This window comes from Crinia signifera, chromosome 4, assembly GCF_055691185.1.
Source record: "Crinia signifera chromosome 4, ASM5569118v1, whole genome shotgun sequence".
NCBI lineage: Eukaryota > Metazoa > Chordata > Amphibia > Anura > Myobatrachidae > Crinia > Crinia signifera.
In genome coordinates, this window is record NC_139220.1 from 26963820 (window position 1) to 26983349 (window position 19530).

General features: G+C 42.4%; 1 protein-coding gene across 5 annotated transcripts in view; it reads right to left on the minus strand.

The window, feature by feature from the left end:
- The window catches only part of RNF213 (ring finger protein 213), a 218750-nt gene that overhangs the window by 55032 nt on the left and 144188 nt on the right, over positions 1-19530 (minus strand). For all 5 annotated transcript variants that reach the window (XM_083181465.1, XM_083181462.1, XM_083181466.1 and 2 more), the window contains 8 exons: positions 16809-16974; positions 16468-16685; positions 14192-14332; positions 11454-11618; positions 8952-10107; positions 7217-7410; positions 5445-5606; positions 95-3640 (listed from right to left, as the gene is read on the minus strand). In XM_083181465.1, coding sequence (XP_083037591.1) covers positions 95-3640; positions 5445-5606; positions 7217-7410; positions 8952-10107; positions 11454-11618; positions 14192-14332; positions 16468-16685; positions 16809-16974 — 5748 coding nt within the window. The remainder of the gene's footprint in view (positions 1-94; positions 3641-5444; positions 5607-7216; positions 7411-8951; positions 10108-11453; positions 11619-14191; positions 14333-16467; positions 16686-16808; positions 16975-19530) is intronic.

Here is a 19530-nt window from a genome sequence, read left to right on the forward strand (position 1 = left end):
ATACTGTAATCAAAAACATTGCATTAAATATTAAAAATCTTCAATATATTTCAGAAAAATGGAACAGAAAACAGCAATATAAGTGTAATAATACCTCAGTGTAAACTGTGCGTTTATCGTATCCAGAGGTCACATGACCGCAAAGGAAATCCAGTAAGGAACCATGATTCTGTTTCTTGAAGTATGCATCAATCAAATCTTTCCTACCGAGGCGGATAACAGAATCAGGTGTGGCACAGTCAAGCAAGACATATTTTGCCTTATCCTTCAGCTGTGTTATACTTTCAGCATCAAGTTGAGTTTGTTTCATGTTGTCCGTTACTTGAAGAACAATCGAGGCACAGGTGTCAGAGTGGTAGCCAATAAACACATCTGAAGGGCTGTATTTCTGTTCATCGCCAATGAGGTTGCTGCTGTTGGGCTGTGTAAAATCTTTTATCCAAACCTCCAGTTCTTGAACAATAACTTTGTGTTCCTTCTTCAGGAATGTGTTTATATCCAGGTAATGCTTCTCTAGCCTGTTGATCAGTGGAATTGGAAAATCTTTGTACACAACTTCCTTCTCCTCAATGACGATCAATCTGAATTTTGGATGGACTCTGCACTTCACACGATGTGTCCCCAATCCCAAATCAACATATTTTTGACCGGCTAGATACACATAGTATTGGTTAAGTGCATCATAAAGGCTTTCATACAGGTTCTGGAGATTTAAGAGGATGACCATCTGTCCGGTTTCCATGCAGATCTTAATGCGGTTGATATTTCGACAAATCTGTGTATATTCTTGATCTTTCGGGAAACTTGACCCAAAGATGATTTCAGGTTGTTGGTTCTCCTTAATGAAGGCTTGCTGGAGTATCTGCAAAGCAGCATAGTTTTTGGTCAGAATTAACAGGTAGCGACACTCGCAGACTTCACTGTCGCTTGTAATGTTCTCCATCACCAAATCTATTGTGTTAATCTCAAGGATGTTTTTCTTTTCTTCTCCCATAAAATAATCCAGGGCTTTAATTTCATCTTTTCCACTGAAATTCCGAAGGACAGACCAAGCGATTTCATGCGCTGTCAACTTGTCCTGAGACCGCTTGGTGAAAGCAAATACCATCTTTATCAGACTGTAGAAGTCACGAAGACCAAAGAATTCCTTTTTCTCTTTCTTTTGAGTCACACAAACCTTATAATAGGCCTCTGCAAAGCTAGAGAAAGTGTCAGAGATTTTTCTAAGGACCAGTTTATCAGATGAGCAAATTCCCTTTGCACTTTCAATTAGTTCCTGCTTATTGGGATCTCCTCGGGATACAAAAATACCTCTGTTCATTTTTGCAGGATCTAGAGCCCAGTTAGAGATGCCGATGAATCCAACCTTTTTGTGCGGTGAAACGTCATCCTCAATGCAACCATCTTCGAGCAATGGATGAAGTGCCTTTAAAGGCATTTTAGGCGAGTCTTCTGCAAGGCCAATTTCATCGAGTACAACCACAGACACATATTCATTTAAACTCTTCCCTTCTTGAAAGCGGGCACAGTGCTTAAATGTACCTATGATGCCTTCCGGAGTTGAATGAGGACTACACTGAAAAGATACCAGATGGATCTGTTTAAGGTCTTTATACAGGGCTGTATGAGCCGACTGCCCTTGCATGGCATCAGAAACAATAGTCTTTGCAAGGGATTTTGAGCTTCCAGGTTTCCCAACAAGAAATAACGGAATTTTAAGCTCAGCACAGATAACCATCATAAATAGATTTTCCTTCAAAGCAATATTTTTTGCAATGGTATCTCTTAAGTTTACACCTTCTAAGAAGAGATCCTGAATGTGAGTTATCTCATTTGATATATACCTTTGATCTCTGTAGGGGTATGGAAAAAGTGTACATATAGCCCTCCTGTAGTCTTCTTTTCTTTCTAAAGACGCATGGTAACATACACCGACAGCGAGCACCAGAGACCAGGCCACTTTATCGTTTGCACTAGAAGGATTTTCTCGTCCTTGATGTGTCAACAGCATTTGATGATGGTTATAAAACCACTGGAAGACATCAATGCATCGCTCCACATCCCTCAAGCTCACAAAACTGCATTCATCATTTCTCCTCCTCATATATGACTGGGAAGCAGAGAGAACATGAGTTAGTAACTTAATGTCACTGTCCGACAGCTGGATTTGTTTTGATAAGCGTTGGACAATTTGTTGAATGTATTTCTTTTCAGTTTCATTATTCAGCTGACCAAAGTCCCATACGAGAGGCAGCATGCTTGGAGGCAAGGCATGAACGCGGTAAACGAGCTGTCTCAATGGAATAGAGCCAAGTCGTTCTTTAGTCTCATCTGCCCTAACTCTGTAACCAAGACCAGCAGATTCTAAGCGTTTGATCATTTTGGGTGTGTGTTTTCGGTAAGGGTTGCAGGCTGCAATGATCTTCAGCCCAGAGTTCTCTTTTAAAAGCATTCCTTCGACTGTATGATCACACAAAGCTTCTTTGATGCTACTAATAGCATCCGTTGTGTTTGCTTCATCAAAAAACAGTACGGTATCAATTCCATTGGCTTTGTTCAAGCAAGCAATTTCTTGTGCTTGCAAAATTTTTTGGTAAATCATCTCAGCAGTGGTTCCACCATGAACTTTTACAAGTTTCATATTTTCAGTTTCGACATCGTATCCCCTACACAAATGGCACAGGAACTTAATGAGTCTGGTTTTTCCACAGCCAGTTTCTCCCATGATGACAACAGGGATTCCACATCTGAATCTCATATGAATGGCTAGAATTTTGAGAATGTTGTCCATAGTAAGTTCATATGTCTCATCGGGGTCAATTGGCCACTCAATTCCTAGCACCATGCATAATCTGCTTATCTTCTCCTCTCTAGTCAAACTGTCAAAATCAATATTGAATGGAACTCTTTGCTGCCTTAAACCTTCATAAAGTTGCATGGACATGATATTTTCTCGAATTACTCTTTTATCTCTAGGATTGATGGCATCCACACCGCCAACATTATTTGGTTGCAGGTGGAACCCAATGAATGTCATTGAAATGTGGTCATCATTAAAGAAGATATAGGGATGTGGTTCAGTCTCCCACTTTTTCCGCATTAAGAAAGGAGCCAGGTCTTTTTCCTGAATTCCATCAAGGTTAAGGATTTGCCTTCCTGGACTCTGATCTGCAATATGCAAAGAAGGGGTAGCAAAGTCTTTGGCCATTAATACCATAAAGTTGACCACAAATTGTTTGAATCCTTGCAGCGTATCTCCAACAAACTCAAAATTACAGAAGGTCGACGTTTCGCAATCTTTTAGCTGGAGATTTAAAAACCAGGCAAAATTTCTGATCTCTGACCATGATGGATCAGCTACTCCACAGTATATAAGGAATATTTGCAGACAACTCCTGGGATCTCCTTCTATAGAACTAGCTGTGTAAACAAATGTATCAAGATTTTGTCTCTGGTCAAAACGAATCAGATATTGGTAAGGTCTCTGGAAACATTCACTGCGGAATTCTTCAAAATCCATTCCTGGATCCCCACAACCTTTTACATAATCTTCTGTGGTTTTTGTCAAGACCTCTTTTGGGGAACAACAGAATATTTTAGGAAAGAAGTCGATCAAACGGTTTGGAACCACCTGAGGATCCTGCACAGAAAAAAAACAAAAAATACTGTTAAATACAAATGTATTAAAACCGAACTATTACAATTTAAAAAAATAAACTGCTAAACATGATGTACAGTATAACGATTATTATGATCATTGGATAACAATACTTAGGCATAAATATCTAATTCAGAAGGAAACGCTAATTTGAGAAAACGCAAATCCAGCAACTATCGCATGAATACCGTATGCATTGCGTAAGGACAAATCAGAAATTGCACAGATTGCAAAAACTGTTCAATGGATCAGGAACTGCGTAAGGATGAGTGAGCGAATAGCAATTATCGATCCACTTGCAACTCTCTTGTAATTTAGCTAGAGGAGTTTAAGCTTTCTGTCGGGGCGGCGTGGCTTTCTCCTTGCAGACCAGTGCAAAATCTTATGGGCCCTACACATGTACCGACGTGTTTAGGGAGAGCGTTCTGAGTGATGCTGCTTCGCCCAGAACGCTCAGGTCTCTCAGCACACAGCACTGTGTCAGGGGCAGTGTTCTCCGTTGAGAACATTGGCTCCAACCACGCAGGTTATTAATCGGAGACCCACGGGGCCGCGCATTTAAGTCTATACACACAGCGATTTTCTGGGCGAATTAGTGAAATCATGTAAAATTGCTCAGAAAATGCCTGAATATCGCTCTGTGTGTAAGGCCCATTACATTAGAAATCCATGCTGAATTAGCCCCTAAATGTGGAAATCAGTAAAACAAGACACAAACTAAGTCAGGACACACAATAAGATTTTGCTAAACACAGTGAATTTTACTAAGTGCTGAGCATTCAAAAATTGGAAATTTTCGTTGGGCACCGCAAATCATAGCAGGGACTGTGACAGATATGTAAATATACGTCCTTGATATCCAAGGTCCACATGTAGTTTTTTGGTTCCAAAGATAAGAGAATGGATCTCATAGACTCCATCTTGAACCAGAGAAATCTTAGATGGATGTTGAGAGATTTTAGATTCAAGATACTTGTAATGACCCTTATGGTTTTGGGACACAGAAAAAGTGTTAGATCTGTGTTATGCAGTAGCAGATTGTGAAATTATGCTGTCCTACAGGATCTCACTGCAAGGCAAGAGTTGTGTCAGTCATGACCTAGTGTGGCTCCGACACAGTCACCAAATAGTGCAGGGTAGAAAGAGACGATCAAATGAACTGAGGAGCTGATATGGCCTCAACTATGAAATCAGATTACTCAATTTACATGTCAGATGTAAACAGTACTTCAGTTTTAATGGCATATATCGCAAGATCGGTGACAAAGACCAGCATAGGCGCCGAAACCGTGGGTGCTCCGGGGCCCGAGCACCCACGGAAGGTGAAGATCACCCACGGCACAGGCCACGGCAGCGGGGTCCCAGCAGCTTATATGCTGTCATCAGCGGTGGTCCCTGCGGCGCATGGGAACTAGTCGCGGTATTAATACCGCTGCTAGTTCCCATCTTCCGCAGGGACCCTGCTGCTGACGGCATATCCGCTGCTGCTGGGACCCCGCTGCGGCGTTGCTGCTGCTCCTCCTGGACCCCGACAGAGAGCAGCACGTGAGTCTGGGGGTGGGCGGTGGTTTTTTTTATTTTTTTGGGGGGGGGGGTGTTTGGCGGGTGTTGGGAGCACCCACCGGAAAAAAAGGAAATCGGCGCCCTGGGAAAGGGCTTAGCAAATTCCAGTAAAGTACTTAATGTGGGCATATCCAGTTCAGATACCCCAGAAATACACAGAGAAATGCATAGAGACATACACTACAATGATTATCATTAGCATGAAGTCACAATATGATCTTACAGGTACAGTGTTGAATTGTTTTCTAAACATCGTATTTGAGGACTCCAAAATCTCAATGATGTACAAGTGATTGGGAAGACGCTTCCATATTCTTCCCTCAGAATTCATCAGGTACTGCAAAACCAAGAGCTTAAACAGGAATTCTGATATTCCGCTGTTCACCTGCAGCACAAAATAAGAATACAGCAGCTGGTGAGATACCACAGACATGGAGGGAGTTACTGATGCTTATGAAACATACAGATCAATTCCTTTGGGCACAACATGTGCAAGGGTTTGGTGCCCGTTATCCCAGCTGAATGCTATCAGTCGGGATCCTGGTGCCGAAATCCCGGATGCATACTTTACCGATAACCAGAATTCATGCGCACAGGGTCTATTCTCCCTTGTGGGGGTCTAAAACATCCATATAGGGGGAACATAACCTTGTGGCAAGCGAAGCAAGCCCCTGTGCCCGCAGCATGGTGAGGGCAGTGAGCATGCAAGGGGCCCAAGGCGCTAGCCCCATCAGCACTCTGGTGGACAGGTTCCCGCTGTCGGTATTCTGACCCCCGGATCCCCACTGCCGGGAAATCATACTGAACCTGCCTCGAGGCCACCGTCTGGGAACTTCTGGACTAATAATTGCGCCAATGTGTATGCTGTTTACTATAGAAGCCCCAACAGGGCCATAAATCACGCTTATACTGTAGCTCCTAGATACCAAGTGGTCAGTAAACTTTCATTGGTGTCTCCTGTACCATGGCTTCCGATAGAATCTCAGGCACCCATGAATTTGCTAATTAATGGACACATGGAAGGAGTACCGTGGAGTGGTCTGGAAACAAATGTAGCTTAGCCACTGGCACTGGCAACCATACAATTTTCTAAATTTTATTAGTTGGAGCCCCCACAAATAAGTTGACCCAGAGCCCCCACATACCTTAATCTAGCCCTGTGTTGGAGTATAGCACAGACCAAAGATTATATGGCTGCATTCCAATGTTTTTCATACTCGACTATCATAAAATGGCCAGAAGACTAACAAATTCAGTAAGTTCTCCTGGACTCCTGGGAGAGTAGACCAGCCTCACACTCAACCTTTACTCTGAGAAGTAGGTGCTCAAAGCTCTTGATGACCGACCCCAGTCCCCTGATTATCAGGGGCAATATTGTTGCATGGAGCCATGAGGGGTCAGGATGTAATTATGCATTTTGGGGAACACACCCTCTGCACCTGGAATGTTTAAATGTTGGCATAAATAATGTGTATGGTTTGTTGATGCTGGCTTTATTGGAATACACTATAGCAGTAGTAGGCCATGTGTGTCACTGAAGCTACTGTGATTTACACATCCCAGCATACCCTGCCCTGTGCTGTTATGGTGTGCTTAAACTTTAGCAAAGCATGCTGGGATGATCCAAAGCACATGAAGGGACGCACATTGTCTATAACCAGAGGTATAATGCTTTAGTGCTCGCATACCAGACCATTCTGTCTTGCCATAGATGGATTATGCAGTTTAGTACTATAGTACCAACATTTTGCAAGTGTTACATTAGCCAGCTCGCTGGATGGAGTATTGCAACAACAAGGATGGAACATATCAGACCCCGATAGATGAAGAATGAACATTTAAGTATTTAATACCTTTAATATAGGCAGACACCTAATTTAGCATAAGTTCCTGAGATGCCTTATAAAACCCTGAATAACTAAAACTTGAGAAATTAAGCTCAAAAACTTTCAAAAACAGTCTTGGTGTCCGGGTGGCAGCCATGGTTTTACTTACGGAAGATGTGATGTCAATGTGGAATATTACAGGAGAACTCTTCAGCCTGCTATCCAGAAAAGGAAGCAGTGTTTCCAGTACTTGATTTTCATCCACTTCAGGTTTAATCAGTCGGATTATCTTAAGGACAGGTCTGTTTCTTGGGAACTTTGACGCAAGTTTTTGGTGAAGTCTTTTCACGTACAGAGATTTTCCTGGAACAAATTAGACAGTTTACCAAATAAGAGCTAATCCATGTAGTACACAGTTGCAAGACTCTAGACTACGAAATGTCTGCAAGTCAGCTGTCACCCAGAAATTGGATTAGATGACTCATACCAACCCCCCCCCCCCCCCCAACCATCACACCTCATATGCAATTGAGTACACAACTGCAGCCTATACGAATAAATTAGGAACATTGAGCCTAAAGGTAGACCTATGAAGACGGGGCACACCAGTACGGACACAGGCGCCATGTTTTTGCATGTTCAAGCTTGCAGCTGATGACAGATACATACCCCAAAAACGGTTGTGACACGCCTGCATTTTTTCAACCACAATGGTTCAAAAAATAATTGGTCATGATGGCTCGATTGTGTGCACATCGGTCATTGCGTACAAACGTAAATTACGTCCATTAATTCCCCCCCTACTCATGACAGAATGGAGTGTGCACTGTATTGTAAACAGTTTAGAGGGGGTATTACGGCTTATTTGTATTTTGGGAGATTTATTCAGAAAAAGTTGACTTTCAGCTTATTTTCTATTTCTCTGAATATATACTGAATTTCCAATTCACCGGAGGAACAATTACTGTGACTTAGCTAGTAGTCAAAAGAATCTACAGTATATTATTTATATAATACATTGAAGAGTGTGTGAGCATATCTGTCTCATTGCAGAAACAGTGTGGCACTCAGAGCCGCCAAATTCGGCAACAAGGTACCTCTGGACCCGGTGGTGTGCACCTCAAAGCTGTTTTAGGGAAATTTCACTTAGAGATGTAAAAAACACCAAGGTTTAATTTGCCTTGATGATCTGAAAAAAAGATCAACGATCTGGGAAACACCACCACACCTGATTTCATTGCTGGTGTTGAGTATGTATGCAAACACATTCTAACATTATTGTGGAGGCTTTAAACAATTAGGAATCATTTGGGAAATACATATACAACACATCACACCTTTTTCACCTTGTGCCTTTGGCACAGCATAACACAAAATTTTGCAGCAATTTTGTAAATTAAAAAACCCCCAAGGTTTTCCCGGGCAATGCTGGGCGGGACTGCTAGTACAAAATAAAAAGAATCACAAACATACTCAACCCATACTCTATGTACAAGGATTTCACAAACATTTAAACTAACATTTAAACTAAAGAGACCTAAAGATAAGTTTCTCTGTGAATGGACAGTTCCACAAAACTAAGTTTGTATCACATCACACGTAAGCCCAGTACACACGGTGAGATATTAGCTAATTGCCTGCTATGGCGGATGGGGATGCGGCGGGGAGCTCCGTCAGAACGGGGCGCGTGAGCGGCTTGTGCGCGCACACCACCTTCAGACGGATGGTGGGGCCTGGTGGCTGGCGATTCTATCGATTTCATCGCCAGCCCCTGCAAAAACTTGGCCGGCTCCATCTGTATATAGTATGATGTAACTAGTTGGCTATTCATTTCTGAGCTTTTATTTCTTTGAGCATGCAACATTGCAATAATTATAATAATCTCATAGAACATTGTTACTTACCAACTCCAGCTCGTTTGGATGACACAATTCCAGCACTCATTCCGTTTTTAAATACACAGGCGGCCGAAACAACTTCTGGACTGACAGCAAAATGCGTACGCAGATAACGCTGAATGTCCGCCATAGGTTTCTGGGGAACTAGGTGCACTCTGTATTGGCTGAAGACAGAGGGGATGTAGCAATGCTCTCGGTCGGAGTTACATATGATCACAAGATAGTACTCCTCCTGACACGATGTCTGCAACTGCTGGAACAGCTGCTCCGATCTGTATCCTGTATCATAGTTTAGTTGGTCTGCATAAACTAAGCTATAGATCTTCTTTCCGTTGTAACCCAGTGTAAGACACCTTCGGAAAAACAAAGCCACCTCTTCAAAAGTAGTGTGAGGCGTGCACAGAAGGACTTCGTCGTAGGTTGGCAGTGGCTGGTCACAGCTGTGCATGTAAACTGCTAGAGCACAAGACAAGATCTCTGATGAAGGACACAGAACCAAATTGGGTCGCCCCGGCTGAAAGCTGGAATGAAGGTCACGTTTGACCTGGTTCTTATTTAGTTTTGCTAAAGTGCTTAAGCGACTACCAAGGGCATCGATATCTAAACAACCCGGGAACAATAAACTCATATAAGTCATCGAGAACTCCCAAATCATCTCCAACTTCTCTAATACATTTGAACATCTTTGAAATTTCATTGCAAACTCCATTTTGTCCGGACGTTTTTTGGTGAGAATATTTGAGGTGCCAATGTTTGGGTAATAGGAATTGATTGTATCAATTTTGGAACATTCAGGTTTTATAAATGATAACATTAGAAGGGCCTCCTCGGTCATATCTCTTCCCTCAAACTGTTGGCACAGGTACACCAACTGCTCTGCCGTGTAGTAGTTTAAGTAGTACAGCTCGGACCTCTTCTTGTCCATAAAGGCCAGCCACTGTTCTAATAAGTTCTCCAATGTTCTGCAGATATCTGGCAGTACATTGGTAAGAGATCCTTGGCCTTCAAATTTACCAATCACTACAATGTTAAAGTTCATCTGAATGCAAGCATTGGCATCGTCCGAGCAGTAGATAACAGCCTTCCACTTCCTGAATAACATATTCCCAGCTAGATAGAGGTCTATAAATGATCTGGCCAGCCGCTCCACATTGGAGAATGTCTGGATAAAACAATGACAACATTTAATATTTAATACTATTTAATATTACCATTTTTTTTCTTATGGTTTCAACAATATTAACTGCAAGAGACTTCTAGGTCACACATCATCTCAGTGAGGTCGATTCAGACCTGATCACATGGCACATTTTGTTTGCAAATGGACAAATCCATGAGCACTGCAGGTGGGCTAGATAGAACATGTGCAGAAAGAGTTAAGGTCCATACACACTGGGTGGCTTTCCCCCTACCCGGCACTGTCAGCGGGGAAGGGGGGAGGATGGCTTTGCAGTGCTATGCAAAGCCGACCTCAAAGCCGCTCATCTGCGGAACGGCTTTTCCGGCGATGATGCGGGAGCGCGCATCACGCTCACTGATCATCGCCGGGGCATACACACTGGCCGGCTTTGAGCTGAAAGCCACTCAAACTTGCTGTGTATGGGCCTTTAGATTTGGGTGAGTTATTTTGTTTCTGTGCAATGTAAATACTGGCTGCTTTATTTTTACACTGCAATTTAGATTTCAGTTTCAACACCCTCCCACCTAAAGGCAAGATTACATAGTATAAATCTAATGCCAAAAAGTAAAAATCGAAAATCAAAGCGTACAAATCAAATAGGCCAAATCAAATCGAGAACCGGGTCTCACTGTGTGTACACACCATTATACTACGGTATAAAAAAGTGCTGCAACTTATCTTCACAGCAAGGATTTAATCTCCCCTATGAACCATTGTATTTATATCAAAGTCAGGAAAGTATCTTTAATGAACCATCGATGAATTGCACCATCAACGGCCATTACACAAGGGAGACAAAAAATAAACCATCAACAGCCATCAAAAACATCGTCCATTAGCGATAAAGCATCAAAATTTGCTAATTTCAGAACCAATTAAACAAATCCTTATTGTCAGAGGCATGTCCAATCTATGGCCCTCCAGCTATTGTAAAACTAAATATCCCAGCATGCCTTGCCATAGTTTTAGCATTCCCTTATAGCAAAACTGTTGCAAGGCATGATGGGTCTTGTAGTTTCACAACAGCTGGAAGGCCATAGTTTGGACATGCCTGCCTTATGAGCAAAGATGAGGGTTTCAAATAAATTTCTTAAAATTTGAGTCCGGCTGCTGCTAATGAAGTTGGCCAAATGCTGCAACAAATAAAGGGAAACTTCTGCACCCCAAAGGATCTATCAAAGACTCCCCCTCACCCCACTGTCAACTCTCGTGAGCATCTTTATAATGGCTACTTATGTAGAACTCAGAGGTTTCCACTTCCTCAGCCATATTCTCCACACTAACTATAAGGACAGCATTTTCTTTCACCATCGATAAAGTTAGTTTACCTCTGAAAACTTGTCAACCTCCACGTTGCCCTGTTCTCCTTTGCCCGACATGAGCATAAGTTTATTCAATAATTCCTTTAACTCCTCTAATGTGTAAGAATGCATGCTCTCATTCCCATCTACATCTTCCGGGAGATTCAGTTGTATGACGCTGTCTGGGGTAACCTGTGAAAAATATATAGTAAAGCATACAAACACATTATAAAAGAACAAACAAACAAAAACACTAAAGGATCATGGTAAATAACACAAATAGTGTTCCGCCTGATTTGACAGTGGCAAAATGCGACCTGGCCTAATCGTGGCACCCTGTTAAGTAGCGATCCTGATGCTGTCCCCACCCCCAGGAGGGTAGAGGAGTTGTATTGCTATTCACATCGAAGGGAGAGCTTCGGGGAAGACAAGCGCCCGCATAAGTGCTGGGCACGCCCTCTAGAGTTTATAGCAAATATGGTCCTGATTATGAGTAGCAGGCAGTAGCATCTATTGGCACTCACCAGTCTCTGACCTGATGTAAATGCTGCTATAAACTCCTTCCCTTGTGAACATAAGTGCAAGGACTGAGAAGACCACTTTTAGCATCAGTTGCTTGCACCAGCATCCATTTTTAATACTTACCCCTCCGGAGACCCATAATGAAGGCAACAGCAGTCCGGGAATTGGCAAAAAAAAATGGCCGCTGCACCATATTGTCAGAGTTCTGCACATGCACAGAAGAGTCAAGCCTTCTAGCGTGGCACTACGGCGGCGGCCGGAAGAGGGGGTCCGAGCAGAGAATGCTGCATATGGGCCTTCTCCTCTCTTAAAGCGACTATGGCAGGTACAGTTTCTTCTTCTGCGCCTGCATCTGTAACACCTCCTAGTCACCACCCAGGAACGTCCATTTTTCCACATTTCTGATATGGTCTATCTTGTCAAAACCACTGCTGTACAGATACATCCACGTGCACCTAGCCTCCTTTCGCGCCCCTTGGTAGCACCAGGCACCTTTTTTGTAACTTCTTGGTTAAAATACATCTTATTTTCAAAACAGAATATGATGCACAAGTAGCTTCTGCTGATTAAAATGATATGCGGCATGTCTATATTCAGTGTGTGACGGCAGCTGTATCTGCATTCGATATGTAACGTTAAACTGAATATAGGCTTGCAGCAGAAGTGGCTTGTGCATCCTTTTATCTCCCTTTAGCAAATAAGTATTAATTGGTAAAAGTTGCAAACGAAATATGCCCAGGGCTAGAATCACAAGGATGTCATGTCTTATGTATAAAGTTATGAAATACAGTAGATTTTAATCTTTTTTTCAAGATCATGCCTCAAACACATATGTTGCAAGAACATCCATGACATGCATCTGACTCCTCATTCAATACACACCCTGGTCATTAGCACTTTACCCTGGACACTATATATTTTAAATAAAATTCCTGCTTAAGTTGTAGCAAGTGCAGGATAGTGGGAGGAGCGCCTTCATGTGTATGGGGCATTAGACAGTGTAAGGGCCTTTCAGGAAGTCTCTGGGGGGTATTCAACATCAAGCTGTGGCCGGGAGCTCGACGATCCATGGCCCTTCTCGACAAAACAAGCCCGACTGCTTCTAAAGTCAGGCTTGTTTTGCCGAGAAGTCTGTTCAATGCTGTCGGGGAAGACAACATTGACTAGGCTCCCGCCGCTATTTCCGACGGAGGAAATAGCGGCAGAGGATTGAATCTCCCCCTCTGTGTAAAGCTGGTCAATGGTGCGTATGAACAGGAACTGTATGATGGTTACTGGTCTGCGACCATCCTAACCAAATAAACTGTGGCGCAGTTAGTGTGTGCATCCACTATACAGCTTCATTTCCACAATATGTAGATTTTTTAATGCTTCATTATATTTGATATATGTATTATTTTGTGTAGTTTAAAACAATTTTATTGGTCTATTTTGCAGCATAAGGAGATGGAAGTTTGGTGGGCAGGGGTTTAGAGAAGACAGGAGTGAGTGGGGAGGGAACAGCCAAGGTGACCCATCAGATCCTTTATATATTTCCTAAAAAAGATGTTGTGAAGGACCTGTCAGCTCACTCATACAATGATCCTCATGCTGCATGGCGCCTTGGGGCTAGAGGACACATATGTACTGTAAGTGAAGGATAAGATGAAACTGGCAGATTGTAGGAAACTGCTGCTCCTTTATGTCCGCTTCCTATACAACCCATTCAGTGATTTAGGGGCCACCCAAACCATGGTGCTAGGGGCGTAAACCCACTAAGTCAGCCTTTTTTGTCCTACCTGAAGTAGAAGTACACTGAGGGACAGCCATCAATTGTACGGCGGGGATCAGCGGCGGCAGAATTTTCCCAGTATTCTAAACAGTTTTTTTTTCAAAATCTGACACCACCGTTGACTCCCACAGCGCTAAGCTACTCAGACGGACACACAAACTCACCGCCGCCAAAAGTGCTCTGTCCACCCCCCACCAGCGGATTGCATTCAAGCGATCGCATGTGGTTAAAAAGCACAGCCGTTGGCTCCTGAAATTCGATAGATATTATATGCAGCACGACGTGACATTCGACCGGCGGGCCCGTGCATCGCATGTGCCCTAAAATGTGCATACAATCATTCGATTTATTGAACAGATGTGGTAGAAATCAAATGATTGTATGCAATATCTCATAAGTGTATAGGCTACATAAGTCAGGGTGAAATAAAGGCAGACATGTCTCCAGTAACCTAAACATGAATCATAAGAACCTTATTGTTGTCTCTGGGTGCTTGGATGATGTAAATCCCTTTTTTATTCACTGCAGTTGCCAAGGATAACGATGATAATTCCACTGACCCGTGGCTTTCTTTCACGGTTTTCAGCCATTCTATATGACGAGCACAGTCTCGCTATAAAACAAATAAAAATAAATATGTGAAACAATATTAAGGTGTGTACACATGGTGCCATTGTCATCTGCCAATATCAATGGTCACCGAGACCCGCGGGGAGGGATAACTACTTTTGATACCGACTTTGAACTAACTTGGTATCGAGTTTGACTATATAGTAAAAAATCGATACTCAAAATCGCACCGTGTGTACACATCTTTAGTGCATTCAAATATATAAACTAATACAAAAAAAATGCATTACAATTGCCAAAAAAATAATAATAAATGCAGCCTTTTTATCACTTTTCTGTATGCTATATGGGTGACTCTTATAGTGAGAATCCTTTAAATTCTGTCCAGGATAATTTAGCACATTAATTAAAGCAGCGATAATATAAAAAGCAAAATCAATATGGCGTGGCCTTTGCTGCTTTAAATCTAAGGATATCTTTCTGTGATATTTCTATCCCTGGGAATAGTGCAGGTGTCAGTTCAGGAGATGGCGCATTGTGGAAAGGGTGTTCTCCAATTTCTATACTACCCCTTATTGAATCATACCCAACTATACACTTTTAGGGAAAGGTTCTTCTTGACCCTTTGATTGCCAACATCTCTAGGAGAGATGTGCAAAATATCTGCTAAAAATCCCAGTGTCGCTCACATTTGTTATATAAATTCAAATAAAAAAATTTGTGTAAAAAAAATATCATTACAGGTCGTTATGGTGAGTAATACTGTTTGCTTGCCAATTTTCACACCTATTTTGGCAAATTCACTTGGCACTCAAAGGGTAACATTTTAAGGGGACTAGATACAGCCATAACCTGTTTTGCAAACAGACATGGCCACCAGGTTAGTATAAGTATCACCTCTGCATTCTGCCCCGTAATTAACTGTAATGGAGAAGATGATAAACCTTCCATGGGCCACTACTGACAATATTCAGGCTTGCACCCCTTGCAAAAGTCTTCAGCCCACAAATTAGACTATGGGGTTTATTCTGCTTGGTACGGTGGGACCGTATACGGGCGGATCAGGTTTTTTTTTACATCTGCGCATGCGTAGCTTTCGCAATGTGCATGTGCGGCGACCTCACACCGCTTACGGACGGTCTCTCCGTGCAAAAAAACCTGTCCGCAAGAGTACGGTCATTGTGAGCGGCATGTGGGCGTTTTTATGGGAGCGGCCGGAATAATGAGGAAAACTGGGCGTAAACGGGGGTGTGCACACAAAATGTACGGTGCCACAACCTCCTTGATCGGCGAACGCACCGTGCATTTTGGACCAAAAACAGGCGGACGCCAAAAATAGCTCCAGACCACCCCTAGAGATACCGTATGAGAGCGGACGCCTGGGTCTGCTAATTAACGCTGATTACTACACCTGAATGTAATAAGCCATGCTGCAGCCTATTAAGTGAAAACCATTATTTCACTACCTGCAAGCCACACACAGCCCTCAAACACATTGGAAGCTTGTCTTTCTACACTTCTCTACATGTAAAGGTTGGTTTAATTTTAGGTAAGATTCATTCTAAGACCTGCTTATATATGTCAAGGTAGTTATTTTATAACCATCTACACCCATTCAGAAAGTGTTTTGGTATACTTTAAAAAGCAGGACACTGAATTCACAGAAGTCGACATGTGTCAACTTTTTCACTGTAACAAACATAACAGTTTTTTATATGGAAAGAGACACATAAACCACATCTAAGAGCAACAAGGATGTTTTTGGATTTCTACTTGCACTGTGACATACGCTCAGATATACGGAAGGTGTCGGTGTGAAAACAGACAACATGCGTCCGTACACGGTGGCGTATGCTCTGATGTACGCCAGGTATCGGTGGCTAAGAGGGAGATCCATCCGTGCACTGTGGCGTACGCTCTGATGTACGCCAGGTATCGGTGGCTAAGAGGGAGATCCGTCCGTACACGGTGGTGTACGCTCAAGTGTACGCCACTCCCCATTGTCGGTGTTTGTGACCGTCCGTGTGCGGCTGTTCTGCGAGCAGACTTCGCTCACTGCGAGTGTATGGGAAACGTACGGTGAAACGGACCGTAAGTACGTTTCACCGACCTAACCAGAATAAGGCTCATTTACTAATTTGCAAACTAGAATCAAAGAAACCAACCATATCCACTTACCAGCTTCTTTGGAAGGTTTCGGTCATTTTTTAAAGCTTTCCATAATTTTTCCAAACATTGCATCAAGTTGTCAAATCCAGATTCTGGTTTCAGTTCATACAACAGTGGGGAATAACCTAGAACTGCATCATGAAAACAAGCAACACGATCTACATCCATATCGTTCTCACCAGCAGATATAGAGGCCAGGTCAACAAACACTTTTAGTTCATTGACATCTATGGTCCATAAAACAAAAAAGAAATAAGAGATATTAATAAAATAATTGACAATAACCAATAAGTATTTGCAGGTGTTAAAATTAACTTATTCGCAATATAAAAGACATTTGTGTGCTGTACCGGTCAGTGCTTCTTGAACCCAGAGGATAAAGTCCTTTCTTAAAATAATTTCCTTTAGACATTCTATATGTTCTTCCTTTATTTCTGAGAGCAGCTGTTTTGTTTTCATTACTTCACTACTAATAAAAGATAGAGGATTTTGCTTACAGTTCTCAAAGTCATCAGCCTGTAATATATAAAATAACAAGATAATAACTTAGTTGGCCCGAGCTTAAGAGAAAATAGACCATACACATGGTAAGATACGCACTATTTTTATATTCAATTTTGCTTAATGAGCTAGACTGTTGGCCATACATCTACAGATCGATTGTCAGATTAGGCTGGTTGGAACCAAAACCTGGTAATATCTGAATGACAGTTTTTGGCAGTTTTCCAGCATTTCAAAGCAAATGGTCAACTGTCATTTGCTCTCATCCAGTACCAGGATTTTGTTCCAACCAGCCAGATCTGACAATCAATCTGTAGATTTATGGCCAGCTTAAGTTCTTTGGAGGCACAATCAAATCAAAATAATAGTGAAATGATCACACTTCTGCGTGCCCCTATCTGAGCTTTGAAAATAATCCCCCCCCCCCCTTTTTTTTTACTTTAAGTTGCATAGTTTATGTAATACAGTAGTATTTTGAGGCCAAAAACCCCAAAGTCTGATTTTTTTTTTTATTAAGAATTAAAATTATGGGTTTATTTTCTGAAATTTTTCTAAAGTATTTTAGACCTCTGGTTGGCAACACAGAAAAGGTTTACTTTTGGTTCAAAACCAGGCCAATATGATACTAAGGGCCTTATTCTAGTTCACTCTTTCTGATAAAATCCTTCTTAGATGGACACAACTATGTGCACTGCAGTGGTGGGGCAGATGTTTAAAGCAGTCGGTATTTTCCCTGCACAGAAACAAAATAACTCACTCAAATCTAATTCTCTCTGCACATTTTAAATCTGCCCCCCTGCAGTGCACATGGTTTTGTCCATCTAAGAAGAATTTTGTCAGAAATAGTGAACTAGAATAAGGCCCTAAGCCACTAGGAACATTTTTTTTTTCAAACCAGTCCAGCAAACAGAGAATTCCAAACTGGACCACTTTATAAGTACTGAGCCTAAGTGCAAACATAAAATAAAACTAGGATCAGGAGAAAGATGTACACAGAGAATGAGGCAGCTGTGTGACATTAGCAACGGGGTTTGCACAGTAACTATCCATATAGCTCATGGGTTCAGTCTAGATCTAAGTGGGATAAAGGACTTTGCTATTCACCCTTATTCTAACCCTCCCACGGCCTAACCCTAACTGTTCCACCGCAGTCTCACCCTAAATGACCCCACCCTCCACAACCTACAGTAGCCCTTACTGTCTTATAGAAAGAGATGTACAGATGGAGCAGGGCTCCCTCTTGCTGGCGAATCACCAGAACGTCACCGCTGGCGATCCGCCAGCAGCCCAGCGTCCATCTGACTGAGGCGCACGCGCGTCTCAGTTTCCGGGCGGCGGGAACCCTGTCCGTCTCCACTTCAGGGAGATGGACAGGGTTAGGGGGGGTTCGGGGAGGCGGTGGGGACCCCGGGTGACCGCCGACAAGCCGTCAGGGACCCGGGGGAAGCCGTCGGAAGGGGATACGCTCTCGTGTGCGCGCGTCCCCTTTTGCATATACAGATGGCGGGTGCGTCGCCATCGCCATCCCCTGCAAAGGAGAGACCCGCTCCATCTGTAGTTACACTCACTGCCAAAATATGGCATTGTTTCCTAGACACACGGACACTATATATGATCAGCACCATCTCCTGTCCTAGCTGCATTGCTTCTGTGATTAGGATGCATTTTTTGTCAAAAAACACAACCTGCATTAGCATGGTTTCACTCTGCCTAGCTGTCAATGGCTGTCACTTCTGCCCAGAGGCGGCTGTCCCCCCCGTTACTGGGAGCATATATTCCCCCTTGGCAACGAGCATGTATTCCCACATGGCAATGAGCATGTATCCCCCCTTGGTTACAAGCATGTATTCCCACCTGGCAATGACCAAGTAACCCTCATGGCAACTAGCATGTAATCCCACATGGCAACGAGCATGTATTCCCCTTGGAGAAAAAGAGGGAGGTTGGTGTATTTGCGCTGCTGAATATACGGTTTGCAAGATTATACTCCGAACAACCAATCAGTGTGCAGAAATGAATGAAACGGACTCACTGCCTTAGACAGTACAAATTTTATATTTTTTTTAAAAAAGCATCAAATGCTACACAAATACATTGTATATAAAAAACGACAAAATTACAAAAAAATATATATATAAAAAATACACAAGATCAATAAAAATAATAGTAATAATATCTGTAATGATTTTTGTACTGTGAGTACAGAGCTCAGGTTCTATATAGAACAATTGTAGGACAGGTATTTGGGACACTCCGCTGTAAATTAGCACTGATATTAGAAGCCAGATGGTTATTAGGCATTTAATAGAAGATTCTGGTGTCCATACTTAAACAGTAGATTTCATGAATCAGTGGGTAATTAGTGCGTTAATATAATGAACAGTCCACAGTCTTTTAGCATGTAAAGTAACACGCCTATGGAATGAAGCTTAAGACCGGACTCCAAATGTATGTTGGTAAATAATTAGAGAGCTTGCATAGGGTAATAAAGAATTGATCTCACCCCGCTTGTAACAGTGCACTGATGCACTCACTCCGTTTGTAGAGAGGAGAAGGGATAAAGCCGGTAGC